Source organism: Ylistrum balloti, unplaced genomic scaffold, assembly GCF_031769215.1.
Source record: "Ylistrum balloti isolate Yb309-2 unplaced genomic scaffold, AGI_CSIRO_Ybal_v1 Utg370416, whole genome shotgun sequence".
Classification (NCBI taxonomy): Eukaryota; Metazoa; Mollusca; class Bivalvia; order Pectinida; family Pectinidae; genus Ylistrum; species Ylistrum balloti.
In genome coordinates this window covers 279,012-300,574 of record NW_026782282.1, presented here as the reverse complement: position 1 = coordinate 300,574, position 21,563 = coordinate 279,012, and the positions used below count along the sequence as shown (strand labels likewise).

At 35.9% G+C, this 21,563-nt stretch overlaps 1 protein-coding gene across 1 annotated transcript in view; it reads right to left on the bottom strand.

Moving 5' to 3' along the window:
• LOC132554521 (ankyrin-2-like) overlaps positions 1–21,563 on the bottom strand; it is a 189,659-nt gene that overhangs the window by 5,823 nt on the left and 162,273 nt on the right. The window contains exons 48-50 of the mRNA XM_060218839.1: positions 6,527–6,577; positions 4,175–4,273; positions 1,890–2,003 (exon numbers count right to left, since the gene is read on the bottom strand). Of these exons, the coding sequence (XP_060074822.1) occupies positions 1,890–2,003; positions 4,175–4,273; positions 6,527–6,577 (264 nt within the window). The remainder of the gene's footprint in view (positions 1–1,889; positions 2,004–4,174; positions 4,274–6,526; positions 6,578–21,563) is intronic.

The window sequence follows — 21,563 nt, the reverse complement described above, 5'->3', positions numbered from 1 at the left end:
AAACTCAAGAAATGCACACATATGACCTATGTTTTTCTAAGGCTCATCATTGCCATAGAGATGTATGACTGTATGTAACTACAAGGAGAGAAGAATAAGCAGGACGCTACATTGACAGGAAAGAGCTATCATTATGCTTCTCCACATAGAAAAAAATCCCAGAAATAAACTCATCTTTTTTATCAAAGTGTCATACATTATTGTAGTTATTGAGCAATAGCACATCAAAATTCTAAAAAAAAAAAAAAAATCCCCCCCACCCCTCCAAAAAAAATTTTTTCAATGTGTTCTTTATAAAGAATTTCAATCTAATAAATTTTTAGTTCAGATGTTTGAAAAATCAGTACACTAGTACATTGTACTGTCTTATTTGAGAATAATATTAATATAAAAGAATATTAGGACTAAATCCCATGTTGTAATTAGAGATTTTGTTTGTATTGATCCATAGTAATTACCACAATACCACTGACAAGACTTACTTTTGCCAAAAATTTACAGCCAACTGGTGAGTGATTTTATCATCAACAGTCAATTCAAAGAACACCGATATAGATTTTACCACAGAATTACAGGCATCAAATATCCTGTGCTTTTCTTACAGTCCAGAGCTAACAGTGAATGAAGCAGAGCCTTAGCAGAATAATGAATGCGAAACTTTTATTGAAAAATCTATAACACTATAAAATCCTGTTTATATCACCTAATGAAAAAGTCTATAATTGAAACACCTACCTAATATCAAGATCTATGAATAAAAAACCTAATCCCTAATGATAAAATCTATTATAATGGGATCTAGACCAAAGGAGATTTAATTATTTTCTTCTAAAACACCTGACAATGTACCAAAGCATTAACAACTTTTTTCTTCCTCACTTAATCTCTGACATTACTTGATGCTGTCATCGTTTTAAAGTAAAGGAAAATCTCTAGAAATTTTGTTGAATGATTTCAATATCAAAACTGAAAATCGTTTATATCAGTATTAAAAGATATTTCTTAAAAGATTGCATTTCCCCTTCTGTATTGTTCAATGTTTTTTTTATTATCAAAAATATTCCAGGATCTAGTGCTGTAAGAACAGTTCAATATCCATGTGTCCTTTTATGTAATATTGATCTCAAATATAAGGTTCAAATAATCCTTTAGTCTGAAACATTTATCTGAAAAAAAAGTATCAAAAAAAGTATTCAAAATTATCAAATGCCAGTACATAACGAGATTACAAAATCATTATGGTCTGTATTCAGTGTAATTTTGTTGCACTTGTAAAAGTTTTGTAAAACACTGATCACATCTAGCCCAGACTGGCCATAGTTTCGCCAAATGACTAAGAGTAAAATTGTCTATGTGAAAGTATTACAGAATTTAAGGAAAATATCTTTAACAAAGAAGTTTTCCTTGATTCAATAACCTATTTCTAAGTAACAGCTGAGGAATGATTCTGAAAATAGGGCACGGTGACAGGTAATTCTCCCTAGTGTCCCTAACTGAGATTAAAAACATTGCTGTAGATTTAAGTAATCAATTAACCTTGGCTTTTCCCTTTAAATCAATAAAAAACACTTTCACTAACACAATCACTGATCACTGACAGCATGATGAATGACAGAGAAAAAGAATGTGTGGAAATTAACAAAATTACACAAAAGGAAGACACCTACACTCACTTGCCGCACCTAAACGATGGAGGATTAATGAAATCTACATATTCCCTGATGGGTGAAAGCAGTGCTTTAAAAACAAAAGAGAAATAAAAACACAATTGATATCTGCCATAAATCAATCATGGGTGGAGAGGTGAAGAAAAAAAAAAAGCCAAAATTTAAATCACAAAAAAAGTTGACACAATGAGGATTCTCCTGTCATGCAAACATCCTTCTGACCTGAGTGACCTAGATGTTTGGGTGTTGTGAAGTCGAGAACTTCATCTTCCTCAGAATCTTGGTCTTCATCGCCTGGTTCATAATATATTGGACCACTTCTCTGAGCTACGGGCACTAAACACAACAAATACTCTCATCAATGTTAAGCATCTCAAGTTTGTCTCATTTCATTGCTTTTCAACACTGTTTCTCCTTTTGGCAGTAATATTTTCTTCAGAAAACTGAAGTAAGTTTAAACATAAAACATTTCTTTCTTCTTGTGATTAAAAATATTGACTTTAAGGAAAACACATCACCCTTACTGGTCTAAATTTATAAACGAAAACAGAGTATCAGTTCATTTTCAGGAGAAAAATCAATCCGACGGTTTTAGATAGGATTTCCCCTTGGTTACTCAGCTTATTTTCATATTGTATGTCTCTAGTTTTTACAGTAATTGTTCAGACCTGAGACAAGGTGATAATTATACATGTCAGTTACAACCTACAACACTTAACAGCTAATATAGATTACCTGTCACTATAAAACCATTCTATCCAATTAAAATTTCTATAGCAATTAACCCCCTCCCTTGTAGATTCAGGTCGCATTTCAGATTTTAAAAATCAGTTATTATCATTATTTTTTTTCGTTTTTTCTTTCAAATAATCATATATGACATTAACAGTGAAGGAAATGATTTTTACAAATATTTTTCTCAAATGTAAATAACTTTCCAATGGTTAAAACAGGATATCCAATTCTTTCAAGTTTAATGAAATGTTGGTATTTCTAAGAAAGTGAAGCGATGCTGATCTGAGGTTTCAAGAGCAGAGCAGCAACATAATTTAAACTGAAGGGAAAGTGTTTTCAGACTTGACAAATCCAATTTCCATTACATGACTGTGATCGATCGACAATGGTCTCTCGAGAGACATTATTAAAAACTCCGAGATCGACGAACTATTCAGCAGTCAATCCGTCACCAGATTTTAGTGAAATTATGGAGCTATGAATGTCACAATATGAGCGACAATACCCTCCACCCTCCTCCCAACCTCTTCCTTCCTATCCAGCATACCATAAAACATCTTTGCTGAATAGTAACATTATGTGCGAGAGACAGAGGACACAGGTGCATCAACTGTGCAGTTAATACACTAATTAGAAAGGGAATGACATCTACACAACATCATACACTGATGAATCCAGGGTCATACTTAGTCAAAGAATCAGAGCTAGTGATGTCAATGTCCTTTTTCAAAAATACTGAAGTGGTTAAATATCTGCTGATATGGCACAAGCTGTGGCCAATATCTAACATGAGTAACATCCGATGTGTGAGTCACCGTCGATACATGCTTGAGATAATGCTGTGAGTCAATGTCAATACATGTGCGAGTCAATGTCAATACACATGTGACTCACTTAAAAAAAGGTGTAAGAGTCAATGTCAACATGTGTGCATGTAATTTTCATTTTGCGAGTCAATGTTGATTCACTGTGAAAAGATGTCTGAGTCACAGTCAATACACTTGTGAGCAATTTTCAATATGTGAGTCACTGAAAATATAAATGTCCTCGTCAACATGTCTCGGTCTATATATAAAAGGTAACTGTCAAAATTCGTGTGATTTACTGCTGATGTGATCAAATGAGTAATTTGTTATATAAATTGTTTCGAGACACAAAACATCATAACTCCTAATGTGTGTTTGTTCATCTAAAAATTATGTTTAAAATAGCTTTCGTCGATTGCCCTTCAAAACTCTGTCAGAATTATTTAGAATGTCTGTCTGTTATCTGTCCAAATGTGGATGTATTGTAACTGATTAAATCTAACAACAGTGCAAATTACTAACATTGTACAACACTGTAAAGAAGGCAGGTATGAAGGAGAGGGGTCCAAACAGTAGACAGAGATTCTTCAATAACTTTCTGACAAATACCACAGAGTGAAACAAATGATGAACTTTGAGGTGATACTGGCGTCGTCTAACAGGTAAAAAACCAATCAACCAAAGAGTGCGAGAGAAAATGAGGGAATATTTGACCAAAATGACCATCAAGGGAGCAATAAGAGGATAAGGAGAAAAAGATCAAAGGTCAAGGATGGATAGAGGTCAAAGACACAGGTTGAAATGATGAGATTCCATGAACCATAGATAAATGGAAATATTAATGAAAAAGACAAACAACGAAACGACAATCTACTTTCTAACCATTAAGTGTGACGTTAAAAGCATGCATGACATGGATTGCTACTCTAACCAATAAGACATGACAACATTGGACGGGAATCCTACCGAACCGCTCGGGAATCCCTAGAGACAACTCCTTGTGTTCTGTGACATCATACTCTGCAAAGTCATCATCATCTATTGACGCTACACGCCGCGGATCAACTGTAGTGAAAATGAATGACCTTATATGGTAAGCCTGATCAGACTGGTAATTTGATATCCTCCATTGGCAGGGAATGGCATACACATATTTTCATCTCAGCAAACATTTGATCAAAGATGCGGTGTTATCATTAGCAATGAGATATACAACAAGAGCAAATAGAGAGATATCAATGTAATTACCTTCAATGTTATTAATTCAGCATGTGATTAGTTCTCCATATCAACAATTACCTCTGACCAGATTAATCATGAATGATAATTAAATATGAGGAGAATATGTAATTGGAGAAGTCCCTTGCTTCGTAAATACAATGGATAATTCAATTCTAAAACTGATTTACACCCCGGAAAAGTTAATTACAAATGCTTTAAGACACAACAATAGAATAGGTATAATAAATAAAAATATATATAAAGTTCATAAATGTATGAAGTAAAAAATAGTCGATAAATATAAGAAGTAAAAAATAGTAGATAAACATCATTTTATGCCCCTATGTATACACAAGTAGATCTTAATTACACAGAAATACCAGAAATGTCTTGACTTGACAGAATGGATTGTTTCTTAATATATTCATTTACTTCACCCCAATAATGAAATGTATTAAAAACGCAGTTTCTTTGAAAATCAGGTATTATATCTACAAAATGTATCTCTATAGGAGAGGTTTAGAGGTTACAACTATTCCAACATGCGTGCCCATTTAGTATATACCGTTCCGGTGTGAACTCTGTTTGCCAGCATTATCACTATAGTAACAGGTTTGATTAGATAACATCACCATAAATCAATATATCCATCAGATATGGAGATTTTATTGCATCAGATCTGACCAATCATCCCCTATAGTCTATATATGTAAGACCATAACAATCCCCAGGGGTCAATATTTTTATTATCATTTCACATTCCTTCACAAAAAGAATTATTCAATTTTCAGAGGAAAAGACTTTATACTTTAACATATAAGACAAATTGAGGAAAAAATAAATGTGATATTTCATCAAACATTTCATCATGATGTATCTATACATCTAAACTTCAAATAACAAAGGCCCACATAGGTCATAAATTACCACAGATATGTTAACCCATCACCTTTAAATAGCTATAAACTCATTTATCCTGGCCCAGGGGTGCTAGCACATAACGTATAACTTAAAAGTATGGGGTGGGCTTATTACAGGACACAAGATGAGATTGCAAGTATTCGACAGAAACTGCTATATAAGTAGCGAGACTCATTACAATGTACAATGTATTGGCTTATTGCCAAAAGATATATTGATCATGTAAGCATTATAACAAAATCCTTATTGATATGTCGATGTTATAATTATAGCATTATAACAATATATTATATAAGTACATGTAAATATAATTAAGCAGTTCAAAAAAAGCACTAATCTTAACAAAAAAATGCTTAAAGAATGTACCATTTATTTCCAATACATTCAAAAGATGATTGAGAAGAAAACACTTTTAAAATGTGACCAAAACAAAGAGTTAAGTGGAAAAAAAAATGCTTAATGGCAAACCAATTAATTTTGAATAACTAAAAACCACAACAGATAGCAAAGTGAACAACAATGATTCAAGACAGGAATAGCAACAATAAACAACAACACCATAAACAGAATTCTCATCCTTGACCTTTACTCCAGAAGGAGGCTATAATTACCATCAGACTAACATCAGGGATCACTTAGGGGGAAACCATCTAAGGCTTCACACCTCTATCCATGAATAATCACAACACACAGGAGAATTTTTAATGGTATCTAAAGATTGCTTATACTAACTACATTCCGAATCACTGGTACTTACTACCAAATCAGGACATGTGAAATTCTCTTCCATTTTAGGTATCAAAAATTGGTGACACAAAATTTTGAAAAAGTTGGATTTTTAAAAAAAAAAAAAAAAAGGAGGAATGAATCACATTTCAAACAGAAATTCTGTATATTGATGTTTTCATTTTTTCAAAAACATTCTGTATTTTTTTCCCGTTTTTTATTTGATTATTTTTCTTTTTGTTTCAAATTCAAAATATTATGAAAAAATTAGACTAGATTTTCAAAATAGCAAACATTATATTACCATTAGAATCATAAGAGTTATCAGCTTCAACAGATTCTGTAATTTCATGTGGTTCTAGGATATATCAAATAAAGGGATTTCACACCATGAGATGGTTCTAGGATGCCTCAAATAAAGGGATTTCACACCATTTGGGAATGTCTTACCTCCAACATCAAGTATTGGTCCATATATAATGGGGCCATATACACCATCATCTCAAAATGGAAAAGCGCACAATTATACACTCACAATACACCAGCCATAAGAAGTAAAAAATAGTCGATAAATATCCATAGAAAGTAAAAAACAGTCGATAATTATCTAAATCATGCCACCATATATAGCACATCCAATTACAATCACTGTAAAATTGTTTACAAGTCTCTAAGTTTGACATTGGCTTTAAACTGGGGTAATTTTGTCTCTATGGTTACAATGAATGGAGTTTTTCAAGAGGAGCATACTGGTATTTTGATTTGATGGTTAACACAGTAAATTATTTTTTGAGCTGAAACACAGTTCCAAAAGAAAAAAAAACTATTTATTTTGTTAAACAAATTTATCAAAAAAGGGGAAAGAAAGAAAATCTCAAATTTTTTTCAACACAAGTCGGAAACAATTATCAAAGAACTGTACTCATATATGGAGACATTAGGAAATACAAGACAACATAAAACTGACTGAAATTTTTATAGAAAAATGTGAAAAATAAAATATTTTGATTACACAACACATAGAGAATACAATGTTCAGAATATCTTATATAAAGTTAACCTCTTTCTGATGAAGCTGTTGTGGCAGACGCCATATCTTCACGCCTCTCAATACCTGGAAACAGTGACAGGGTATCTTATCTTATAAACGAAGTATTAGATTTTTTTTTTTGTGTGGAAGGTACGAAATATTTTGAACGAGTGTAATAGAATTTCCATTATTGAGAATTCATGCATTTCTTTCAACAATGGAATACAAAAATTTGAGTCATACGAGTCATGCTGGGAATTTGAGGCTGTAAAAATCTTCCAAATCCGTGACTCAAATCTCCCCCAAAACCTCCTGCTTGATATGTCCCCATTACCCTATGCCTCCGATAAAAAAGAAAAAAAGAAAAAAGTAGCGTGTCGTATCCTAATTCCTAATGTACACTGTGGCTGATGAATAAGGCTAAAGTTCCCTAGTCGGATGAAACTGGTCTGGAAGCTGAAGGATGAAAATCAATGACGAGATAACATATCTGTATGTTTTTATAGCATTTAGATCCCATATACAAACAACACATATGCTTTTGTGACCTACTTTCTAGTAGATGATTCCCAGTTTGAAATATTAACTGTACGCTAACGTTCAGGGAATATTTCAACAGGAATGACTGTAAAATAATCATTTATGTACAAAAAAATATACAAATACGTATCAAATCAATAGTGACAGAAAACACTTCCTGTTTCTGGCATTTCTTTTTCAGATCAAACTTAAAAGAAAAAAAAAAAAATCAATTTCTGACCCTATCTGAGATCTCAAAACACTTTTTGACAAGATAGAATGGTGCAGTGAAATTGCGTAAAAATAGGCCTCTGGGATGTGTTCATGTGATATGACTCAGAGCTGAATCAATACACTACAATCATTTCTATACCGTTAGATGCTATTCTTCAAAATACAATATTTACTTTGTATTATCATTTATATTTGTCTAAAGCCAAACCAGTTGGTAAATAATTCTATCCTGAGACAGAGTGACAGTTTAACAGCCAAACTGCACTGAAGCAGCTGCCCCACGTTTGTATATCTTCCAGGAATATGGGGTTTGCTTGCAATGAAAAAAAAAAAAAAAAACCCAAAAAACCCACAAAGAATGAGTTTTATACGAAGTCCACCATTCAGTCAGATTTATCTAAAATAAAATATCATTTCCATTATCAGTACGAATATAGCAGAAAAAATACTTTTAACTTTGTAAATTACAAATTTGTTTAAATTCAGTTAACCATTGAATCACTTTTTGTCACACTAGTCAACACAAAAATAATATTTTGATCTAGTGCTATATTCACAAACAACTTCCCTAGTTCTTTGTTTGTGATATTAGACTCAAGTGTACAGTTAAATTTTATAAGTACCATTACACACCCACCATAAACCACTGACCTTTCCTCTTGCCTGGTCATATAAATATGTTAAACCTCTACACTAGTTACAGTTTTTAGAGCAAGAATGAATAATTCATCAACATAACAACCAACAGATGGTCCCAAAGGACTTGTCCCAATTCACAGACTTACAATGATGTCCTAATTTACAGATCTACAATGATGTCTTAATTCACAGACCTACACAGTGTCCTAATTCACATACCTACAATGTTGTCATTCACAGACCTACACAGTGTCCCAATTCATAGACTTACAATGATGTCCTAATTCACTGACCTACAATGATGTCCTAATTCACAGACCTGCAATGATGTCCTAATTCACAGATCTACAATGTTGTCCTAATTCACTGACCTACAATGATGTCCTAATTCACAGACCTACACAGTGTCCTAATTCACAGACATACAATGATGTTCTAATTCACAGACCGACAATGATGTCCTAATTCACTGACCTATAATGATGTTCTAATTCACAGACCTACACAGTGTCCTAATTCACAGACTGACAGTGATGTCCTAATTCACAGTCCTACACAGTGTCCTAATTCACAGACCTATAATGGTGTCCTAATTCACAGTCCTACACAGTGTCCTAATTCACTGATCTTCAATGGTTATCACTCCTTTAAACATGATCTACCACACATATTCATTTTATCAATAGAGAGAACAACAATTTGAATTATTTTACCTCACATCTATTCTGTTTCCAGAAAGATATATGATATATTTGCTTGTTTGCTTTTTTTTGATAAATTTTGCATCTAAAAAAATCATTTTTGTCATAAAAAGTTTATTATAGATTACAACAGAAAATTCAAATTCCAGAACAACGATGTTCCACAAAAACTATCTCCATAGTTTGTTTTAGAATTTAATAGAATGATAAATTGAATATAACAATTTGATTTCATTGTATTATCAACATAACCATTCAAGATGTCACAGACTATCTGCGATCCAATTTTCAATTTAGAATAGACCTAATATTTAAACAACAATATAAACACAAATACAAGTTCACAAAATACACTTCTATCCTTCAAGATTCCTGTTCATCCACATTGATATTCTCCTGGAGAGAAAACCCTACCGTCTATATATAGAGTTGTGTTGTTTGGCTTAACTGACACACAAAATCCAGGTCTGTATTCCAAACCTCATAGTATGAAGATGATTTGTAATCCAGAGAATACCATCATCCGATTCAAACAGATGTATTTCAAATGACAGCAACTCAAAATATTGGCAGACTTGTTGATTACCGTCCTGATTACATGTGCTTGAAACCCTGTTGCGGTACGTTCAAAACAAATTATTTCTACACATATTTTGTAGAAATAGCACACATGTTGAAATAGAGTCCCTAACACACATGTTCAACCTCAGTTTTCCCCAAACAACATTCCTTCAGAATCTCCTACACAAATCTGATGAAGGAAATGCTGTAATCTGTAGTAAGCACCACATTAAATAAACTGCCACTGTATGATTGTAAGTGCCACCAGATTTGCCACATTTGTGGCCGTGGCCAACTCATTGACCAAACAATAGTTCCATTGAAACCACAGCTGGCTGACTAACCATGGCCCAATCATGTAACATGAAACATTATTGATTGTGGGCATTGATCTCTGGAGCAATGGAATCGCATGGCCTTTCAAGGTATGTCGCGGTGCTGCCAGATCTAGGCAGTCGAGCATGCCGTGAAGGGTTAGATGGTGAAGTTTCCTGATGACACACCAGGGCAAATTTGTGATAATCTGTAGGAAATATATACAGCTGAAACTCATTAATCTGACACTGACTTCCACTAAACTGACTGACAAGACAATCCCTAATTGCCGTACAGAAACTGTTGATTTTGTTGTCTTTTTACAAGACTATCTACAAAGTTATTAACAGAATAGAGTTTTATTTCTGACGTTTGATATTTCTTCTCAGATATTTTTATCTATAATTTGACTCAACTGTGTTTTATCATTTTCAAAATTTCATATGTACTTTGACTCAACTGTGTTTTATCATTTTCAAAATTTCATATGTACTTTGACTCAACTGTGTTTTATCATTTTCAAAATTTCATATGTACTTTGACTCAACTGTGTTTTATCATTTTCAAAATTTAATATCTATTTTGACTCTACTCTGTTTTTATCATTTTCAAATCAATCAAATCTGATTTACTCAAATATCTTCAGAAACTAACTATGATACACAAATGCAAATTTTTGAAACAACACTTATTCATTCTCAAAGTGACCATTAAGCAAATTGTAGATTTTTTCTCTCTTAATGTAACTTTAAACATTTCGCAGTTTTTTTAATTTTTGTTTACCATTTTCTACAGCTGCAAGGATGAAAAAAAGGAAGATATAGTTACAAATTACATGCATACTTTTTCAGTTTGCTACTTTCGACATCCATCTCAAAACTAGTTGCGGTCATCTGTAGTCGTTTAGCTAATGAATTTCACTTCGAGAAATTACCAAGCTTTAAAGTATATGAAAAATGGAATAAGATTATACTCACTTTTCTCTCTCATCTTGTAAACACACAAACCCACAACAACTATACTTCCCTTCCAATTTCTATATCGAATGAATCGGTTTATGCTTGATCAAACCCTGACAGTTTGAGAAAGCACACCCTACGTAAATGTTATTGCACGGTACCTGTAGCTATACTGTAGCATGATTAACCAAACAAACCATTTGTAGGCCAGAAGGGTATATTAGATTAACAAGTCGCTGATACGTAGTCCTCAGATCCCAAGGGATCTCATCAAGCCAATAGCCAATACTGCAATGCACCAGCCTTCGTGGTTACGCACATACAATGCGTTTTCACACCAAATTGATCAAGATTTTATGTGAAAATGACGAATGTGTGTGCGAAATCAATGAAGGTGAAGTGGTGAAAGCTCTTGCAGTGTTTTTCTACCAAGGGTCATGAGCACAGATCAGACATATAAACTCTTCTTAACGAATCAATAGACCTCTAATTAGTCTGATACTGTCTGATGTTTACTAGAAATCTATCCCGCGGATAAATACGTCGAAACTAATATTAACACCGTAGAAATATATATACTACACAAAGCATTTATCTGGACCTGTTCCGTACTGAAAGGTCAAGCCGTGTAATAGAATATGTCATGGATTCATTTTTCACAATAAAACATTGGTTAGGGATAGATATATAAGTATATATTGCATGTACCGAATCCCATAAGAGAGAGAAAAAAAAATGTCTCCCTTGATAGAGGGCTTAAAAATCTACACACAAAGAAATCATCAACATAAACATTTTGTAATGAAATATCCCAGAATACAGTGAAAAACATCGTAACAAAATGAAAATATTACCAAGGTGATAACAATTGATAGAATAACACAATATGCTTATCCGATGAATAAGAGTATATGATGTCATCTTAAAATATTCCAGAAAAAAACTTTTTTCTGAATTCATATTACCTTAATAAAAAATATTTGACTGGTACCTCTTATAGATGTATTTTTTATATCAATATTAATGATTATTTATTGTATATAACAGCTGATCACGTCATATATGCATAAAATGCGTAGATAAATAACATAATGAAACTTGAGAATGTGAGATTGTTTTTAAATCAAATGAGACAAAATTTTTAAAGTTACACAGATCATGCCATGCTTACAATAGAACGGTGATGATAAAAAGCCTGAAATAAAACAAAACGAAAAAGACAAGAAATTACTATTGAATTGACATTTTCAGCCATATCTCACTCAGATCTCATATAAACATGATGACCTTTGGAAATACAAAGCGATTTAAGATAGACATTATTTTTTTAAAAAATGCATTTTGCAACAAAACTAGTCTCAGTTATAGGACTGTTTTTTGAAATAAAGGATTTTTTTCACAAAGCAAAAAGTAGCAAAAATGAAAAAAAAAGAAATTATTCCTTCCTTTCCTCCAGTAATGCTTTCCATTTAGAGTTGATTTTCTTTTCCTTCGAAAACGCAAAAGAATGCAGTTACAAGAATGTGGATATGAAAATCATTCACTTTTACAAAAGAGCCATTTGTATTGTTTGATTAATCAACCGGTTCTATATTTGTATCGTTTGATAAATCAACTGGTTCTATATTTGTATCGTTTGATAAATCAACCTGTTCTATATTTGTATCGTTTGATAAATCAACCGGTTCTATATTTGTATCGTTTGATAAATCAACCTATTCTATATTTGTATCGTTTGATAAATCAACCGGTTCTATATTTGTATCGTTTGATAAATCAACCTATTCTATATTTGTATCGCTTGATAAATCAACCTGTTCTATATCTGTATTGTTTGATAAATCAACCTGTTCTATATCTGTATTGCTTGATAAATCAACCTGTTCTATATCTGTATTGTTTGATAAATCAACCTGTTCTATATCTGTATTGTTTGATAAATCAACCTGTTCTATATTTGTATTGTTTGATAAATCAACCTGTTCTATACTTGGACACTGAGTGAACTATGGCTACTTATGGACCACCAATACATGCAACTGTGACAATATTCTAGCATCTGCAACTTAGGAACGGGATCTTAAAGGCTAAAATATGAATCTGAAAAAAAAGAAAACTAATAAAAACACATTATAATAGCTAGGTTGATAGACAAGGAACAAATGTAATCATTTCCTATGCTTTTTTTTTTTAGTTCTACAGTAATACTTAATAAATATTGACAGAAATTTCAACAGTTCCACATAAATTTCTCAAAGTGATGAGAGAATCTGCTGCCTATTTTTTATAATTAATAATTACCGCTGCCAACTTTTGAAAAAACTCTTAAATTCATTTGCAATTTTTAAGACAATCTCCCTCCCCTCCCACTCCCAACCCCAAAAAAAGATTCTCAATCCAAGTCATTTTGATCAAACTTTTCATCGATTGAAATAGAAAATGGTTACATAGCTATTCCTGAGAAATGCTGAAAACATGAAAGAAAGACAAAATACCACAATACAAAAAAACATTTAAAAGAAGTGCAACACCAGTGTAACCAGTTGATAAAAATAACTGCAAAATCCAAAGGATTTCTAATGAATATCATGTCTTTTGTCTTAATTAGGAAAATACCTTGGAACATGAGCATATTTCCTGTGTAACTAAACATGTAATGATTTAGGTATTCACTAAAAACTCCAGATTAAAAATGAAGTGATACTTGAGTAGTATAATCAGGAATACTTGATTTAGAAATGAAACACGTTTTGGCAAATATGCCTAACTGTAAAATACATTATTTTTTCCAGCCTTAAAAATGAATTTCAACATTAAAATTCATGAGATATTCAAATATTTTGTGCAGTTTTTCAAGAAAAAGAAAACACATCTTGCATCAAGACCTTAAATGACTGAAATGAATGTGTAAGCTGGAAGAAAAAGAGTATGAAGCTGAAAAAATCAGTGATTAGACATGACAAAGTTTAAAGCAAACCCATACACCATATTGGAAAACAATGGAAAACAAAAAACAAAAAAGATCAAACTGAAATAAGACATAAGAAACAATATGGTTTGGCAAAGTTACGTTTAATAGGATTTCATGTATGTACAGTTGAATGACAATGGTAGATCAAAACAAATTAAAACTAAAGTGACATTAAGCATACAAAAATAAACACAATGAGACAGCAAACAATAGAAATAAGCTAAAACTGGATTGGTGAAAGCATGCTTTGGTGAAGAGGATTTGACCAATGACAAACACTGTTACAAGATGTTAACTCTGGAGTTATACCTCTGTTAGTAGTTGTTTCCATGCTTGAGGATGCAGACGACATAGACCTTGTGGCTTGGTGGGAGGTGAAGGTCAGACCAGACTGGGTGGGAGTTTGGGACAGATAGGACCGACTCATTATTGTTTCGACTGAGGAAGATGAAGAGAACTGACTGCTGCTCAGTTCTGAGAACTGGTGAGTAGTTTTTGAGGACTTTTGGATGGGTACAGGCTGACTGTGTTCTATCTTTGGATTACTCTTGCTTTCTTCAGTTGGAGATTTCTCTTCCTCCTCCTCCTCCTCACTACTTGGGGATTTCTTTTTCTTTTTCATAGCTTCCCACTCTGCCATAGTGAATATTTTTTTCTTTTCCTCATATGGGCCAGATGCTAGGAAAGGTTTTGGTTTTTCATCATGCTCAAAATCCTCAATATTGGAACCAAACTGGTAATTGTCTTCAATGCGAAAGCTTGTCAATTCGGAATGTAAGTTATTTTGATAGTCTATGAAGGGGCTTGCTCCCGCACCCGTTGTTCGGTAGCTGTGATAATTATCCATGATATACTTTTTCCCTTTATTTTCCCAGGATTCGTTCGATACCTGCATGATGTCAATATTCCCTGATTCACTCCTAGATGAACCAACAGATCTCATTGTCTCTGCTGATGAACGCGAGAAGTTAGAACTGTTCACACTCCACATTGAGCATTCTAACCCGCTGTCCTTGCCACCATAGTGCATATCCATGGATTCTAGGGAATCGGCTGAGGTTTGCATGACATCCTCTCGACCTGGTACAGAATCAGTTGATGTCTGCATAACGTCATCGAGACCACCAAGGGAATCAATGGATGTTTGCATGATGTCTGGTACACCATGTAAGGAGTCAACAGATGTAATTGATGTCTGCATGGCATCTTCATGAAAATGAAGAGAGTCAGCTGAAGTCTGCATGATGTCGTCTGGAATGAATAATGAGTCTGACTTGTTGTCTGAAGACTTATTGAGTTCGAGAGAATCACTAGAGCGTTCCATGATTCCTTCCTGGTCTTGGAGTGAATCTGTGTCAAACTCTTTTGGTTTTACACCCAACTGTTCACCCAGAGAGTCTGAGGAAATTTTCATAATGCCATCTGTCTCATGGAGTGAGTCAGCATCACATGGCTCTTTATGGGCAAATATCACACTAGAGGTCATTGAGGTCAACTCTGACAAATCCCCATCGAGAGAGTCCACCTCAGCAGCCTCAATCTCATCCTCTTTAGATGGTCGTTTTCTTGTGTCATCACTTAGTGAATCCTCCAAGTCATCACGACCGTCTACTGAGTCCTGGTCCATGTCTTTTACTGCAGTTGGAGACTGCTTGTGTATAAAGGCTCCCGCGGCACTTTGTTGTGGTAATGTTCCAGATTCAAGAATTGACACAATCTTCTGTGCTTCAGCTTCCAATTCTTGTGCCATAGCTACCTCTTGCTCAAGTCTCTCAAAATCGTTAAGTGAAGCTAATGAAGAGGTTTCACTCCGCCTGGTAAAACTATCTGTTGATCCTCGGCGATTATCTTGGAAATCTTTTTCTAGTCGTTCTAGTCCACCTAGTGATGACTTAGATCCAGATATATCACTACTTTTACTATCTGGAGGTGTGATTTTATCAACTGATCCTGCGGAGCTCGACTGACCGATATCATGCTCTAATCGTTCGAATTCAGCCAGAGAAGATGTTACAGATATGTCATCCCGTTCTGTGCTTTTGTTGTACATAAACTGTTTATCATCCATAGAACTTGAAAGACTCTCCTTTCCTTCTAATGAACTGGCAGATCCAGACTGTCCAATTTGTCTTTCAAGTTTTTCAAATTCCAGCAGTGACGATGTGACAGAGATATCATCTCGATCCGCACTTCGGCTAAGTAATTTAAATCCTCCTAACCCTGGGCTAGGCATGGGCATATCAGGAGAGCTGTAATGCCTGTCTGAAGTCTCAGATTCCAGATCCGTCTTTTCTAATATTTCAAATCGATCTTCTTCTGATAGCTCTGTGATTACAGACAATGCGTTCTTGTCAATGAATTCATATCTCTCATTTTCCGATGAACTCAGATCCTCTTCTTGATTTCTCCAATCGATGAGTGGACCGTCCAAATCCTCCTCTTCCTTCTCTCCCTTGTATCGTAAATCTGCATGTCTGTGCTCCCAGTCCTGTTTTGAGCGCACTTTATCTGCCCACTCCACCATGTCTGGATCATGAGGTTTAATTTTCTTGCCAGTTTGAATGGATATTGGACAAGATGTGGCTGCTGTTGGTGTGGTTGCTGGTGGTTTATATTCCTTGTCACCTGATGGCAGCATGCTATCCGGTGAAAGTTCCACGAGAGGTGTTGTCTTTTCTGATTCCTGACCTTTGCCTCCATACACATCCTCTGGGCCCCAGTCTATAAGGGGGCCTTCTAAGTCTTTCGCAATATCATCGTCAAGGTTCATACCCATGATGTCAGAATGAAATGAGGACGTCATAGAGGCAAAATCATCCATCCTATCCCCATCCTCATGGCCTTCCTCATTGGCAGGAACAACTGTTGTGAAACTGTCCAGACTTGAATTGTCATCATGACTCAAGGAATCGCATTCACTTTCTGTTCTGGGTCTTCCAATCTCTTCCTCTCTCTGGTCATCATGATGTAAAGGTTCAGACTTAAAATGATCAAATTTCATTTCCATCGGTTGACTTTCCTCATGACTTGTTACTTTCATAGCAGTGGCTGGTGCCCCAAAGTGGTCAAATTTCATTTCAACAGGTTTAGTGGACTGAGGTCCAAAATTCTCAAAGGTTTCATATTTGATTTCATGATGTTCGGGTTGCTTATCTGATCTCGACTCAGTACCAGCCTCTGTCTTTCCTGGTGAGGAAGATAGACTTTCTACCATACGGGACAACGCTGATATTGGCTTTGGAATAACAGTGGCTGTCACTGAGTCGCTATCATCTAAAAAATGATCGGTGATTTTAGTTGTTGTATCTGTCGATTGTTCTTGTGCAGAGGATTCTTCCTCGTGTTCCTCATAACCATCCAGTGAATCCTCATCTTGGTCACTGTCTTGGTGCCTCCCTCTATTCTCCTGGTTTATTTCAGCCTCCAGACTGATCATATCGGCCATAGCTGGGGAGTGTACCTGCTGTACAGGTGGTTCATCTTCTTTGTCTAGTGAGTCATGGAAAAGGTTTTCCGGTTCTGAAACAATGAGGTCTCTTCCTGAATCAGTGACATCAGTGTGGACAGGTACAGTGAAGGTCAAAGGACGAGAGGAAGACTTGATCACCAATTCTTCCTCTCGACTGTCTTCATCCATGGTGTCATCCTCCTCAGGAATGCAAGTCTTTCCGGCATCTACCAAATCACTTTTCTCAGATGCAATTGCCATGGAAGTTCCAGTGGCTACTTTCTCCAACTTTTCTTCCATGATCAAGTCATCATCTTCCTCTTCTTCTGGAATACATTTGGTTGTGATGATAGGTTTCTGGTGCTCAGAGGGTATTGTCTCTGAAAAAGAGGAGGACTCTGAGGCTACAAATTCCTCATTTACTCCCTCTTTCTCTTCTGAAGTTTCCTTGTAATATGTTGTGTAGTCATTTTTTTCTTCCTCCTCCTCCTCCTCTTCATCATGGAGGTGCTGTGTAATTGTGATAGAAGGAATATCCTCTGAGATTTGTCTTGTAAGCTGTCTGGTTGTTGAGGAGTATGTTGAAGAAGAAACATCTGATGAAGAAGAGATGACAGTAAAGCTCTCCATTGTTTCAACTGCAGATGTAGATTCAATCGATTTAGAAACTGTGGTTGATTTAGAAACTGTGGTTGATTCGTCTTGCTTGAACTCAACAGTTTCAGATGAAATAATTTTCTCCTGTGTCATTTCAATACCATCAGTCATTACAAACTTGTTTTCATCCTCTCTTTCTCTCTGTTTGTCAATATCAACTTCATCATGTCTTACTTCAAAATCATCTGTCATAATAAATTTATCTTCGTCCTCATTTTCCCTCTCTGCAGTTTCTATGTTTTCGTCAGTATCTGTTGTAACTTTAGCCTGTGCTTCAGTTATGACTGATTCTACAAAGTCAGAGGCAGTTACAGCGATTTCTTCCCCATCCTCACCTTCCTCCCCCTCTCTTGGAAGATCATCGTCAAATTGGAACATGTGTTGTTTGGTGTCCACGGGAGTTGGGGTAGTAGGTCGCTCTAAATCAACTAGATCTACCTCAAATTCAAAATTGTCTGAAGGGTCATCTTCAATATCCTTGCTTCCACAAATCAGTTCCAGATCTTTTGACTGTCTGCCTGATGATTCCTGATCACTAGTGTCCTTATTGAAGTCAAGGAGTAAATTTTCATCATCTTTTTCATCTGGTTCTTCGTCAACACACTGTTGCATAAATGGTTCATCTGGTTTGTATATATCTTCTTCCATGAACTCCTCTTGGAGATACTTTTCGTGTTGGTATTCGTCATTTAGGTATACCTCCCCGGTGAATTCTAAGCTGTCTGGCATTGAGAAGCCGGCGTTATCTATACCCATAGTGCTTTCATTTGTAAAGCTTGCTGCCGCCTGGTCAGTAGGTACTGAACAGTCTTCTCTATCCAATGGGTCATCTTTGACTACCATTGTAACGTCAACCATTTCAAGAGCCCGTTTTCCATGGTAAATGACATCTTTTTTCGGTTCTTGGGTTGTTTCTTCCAATTTTAGTTCCTTAGATGGTGTTTGCGATTCAAGTCCAAAAAGATTATCGTCAGATGAGGGTTCTGCGATGTCATCACTGGCATCATAGTGAGTGTGAGACAATCCTGAGTCATGTTGTTCCTCTGTATAAAAAACAACATTTTTAGACTCACTCTGTTCAGATACATCATCATCTATTTGGGATGTAAGACCAACAAATGAGTCTGATTCTGGCTCTGTGTCGAAGCGTCCAGAACCTTCCATCTGTGATATTGAGAGAGAGAATGCTCCTGTTTCTTCAGATGGCATGTCCAGGCCATATAATGTCTGGTCAGAAGATAAGAGTTGATCTCCAGGAGGCAGAGCAATCTCTTCCATTATACTTTCTGTGACTTGAGACTGAGATCCATACATGGTGCCCTTTGGTTCCATTGGCTTTGTCTCATCAATCTCTAGATGTGATAGTTCCTCTGTTGGTTTTTCTGGTGTTTCTTCTACTTTGAATCCACTGTCCTGGTCAGTGGGCTCCAAAAAATCGCTTTCAATAGCAGCTGCTGAACTTGGAGCAGACGACACTGAGGACATTGACTGGATCAAATCTGGCTGACTTTCCATTGACTGACCCATCTCTGGTTGGGGTTCAGGAAGTGTACGACCCACCGATTCTGTGAAATCAAAGTCTATATCAGGGTTGTATTCTACTTCAGTGGGTCCATTGGGAAGACAAACAGCTTGGTCCTTCTCCGTAACTTCGTGCATGTCTCCAACTACTGCTGAATCCTGTATTATGTCTGGAAGAAATTCTGACGATACATGATCGAATGGAGATCCCAATCCCTTCTCACTAGGTTCACTACTGACGGGAGATGAATGCTCAAATGAGGATTCACTTTTTACTTCTGGCATGGGAGGAGCTGTAGGTTCAAGAGGAGACAGGTCATAGTTCATAGCTGCAAAATCTTGTTTTTGTTCAAACTCAGCATAAAAGTCAGCAGTTCTCAGTTCTGAGAAACTACTGGTACTGGTTGTCATTGACTCAAAGGACTTCATCATCTCTACAGTCTTCATTTCATCCATATACTGGTCGTAACCTTGCAGTTCACTGGGTGACATGACTTCAAATGGTGAACCATTATCTGCAGAGTCGTCTGTGATGGTGTGTGTTAGGACTAAAGCTTCATCTCCAACAAACTCTGATTGATCTGTCGGCGTTCGTATTGTGACTAAAGGTTCCAGCTGTGGTTCTTGTGACTGCTGGAGCAAGGTTTCTTCTTTGTCAGCTTCACCTTGAAGTTTCATTGCTGCTTCTTCCAAGTCTGGCCGTGTTTCATGGACTGTCGACATGTCTTTTGGTGTAGGGGCTGGGGGTGAGGGACAGGACTCAACAGAGCCAGAATTCTTGTCCAGTAGCCTTCCACGATGACTTGTTGCATCAGATACCATCAATAAATTCTTGGAGGCTTCTTCATCAGCGGCAGCCTCAAACACATCATCCTCAGGGCTTGACAAAATTGCTTTAGTTGTACTTTGGACAGGTAGAAACTGTTTTTCCACACTATCTGGTGACACATCGTATGATGCAACCACACGTGATACACGGCCAGAATCCAAGTCATAAGATGCCGCTAAAATTGTTGGCTCCATTTCTGAGGATGAGGTTGAAGTTTTAACAAGATCATCACTGGATACTGAATGGAGGTTGTGAACATCTGTTTGAAATGTAACTCGCTTTTCAGTGTTCTGTTTTATATCTGTATCTACTTGTTCTTCTGGAAAATCATCCTGTGGCGTCTCCTCTATAGGGGAAAGTTTCTCCTCTGTAGTATCACCGCCAGTTTCGGAAGACTCATAAATTTCATTATCTGCCAGGGCCTTGCCAGCACAAGGTAGAGCCATAGGGAACTTTAGAGAGGACTGTGAATATGATTGGCTTTCCTCCTCATGCACTTCCCTCATCGACTCAAATGTTGTCATATCACGAGACGGGGAATGTGAACGGTCACCTTCATCAAACTCTTGCAGCATTTCCTGCTGGGCTAGACGGGAGGCCCGACTTACAACTTCAGTATCCATGCCAGTTGATTCTTTTACAGGAGTAAGGGACATTTCTGTGGTCACATCATCACGTGCAAATAGTTCTTCACCTGTAAGACTTTCTGTAAAGTGAGAAGAGTCGATCATGGAGCGATTTATTGAGGTTTCTAAAGATGTCTGTGCTGTCATGTAAGACGAGGTCATAGTCTCGGAAGTTTCAGAAATACCTGACAGACGTTTTTCCTCCTTTGTGGAATGATCTGCAAAGGTGCTTGTTCCCTGTGAGAGGTAAGTTCTCTCATTTAGACTGTAGGCTTCGTGTGATATCTCTGGATAGGCCATCGTCTCCACATCCTTCACTTTCAAGTTCTCCTGATCTTTTCGTCGAGTTTCAAGGATGCTGGCAATAACCAGTTTTTGATGTGTGTCTGTAATGTTGTCATGTGGTTCAAACTGCACAGGTGATTGATCCTGGTCTATTTCTGTCAGTGTGATTTCATTGTCATCCAGGTTCTCCTG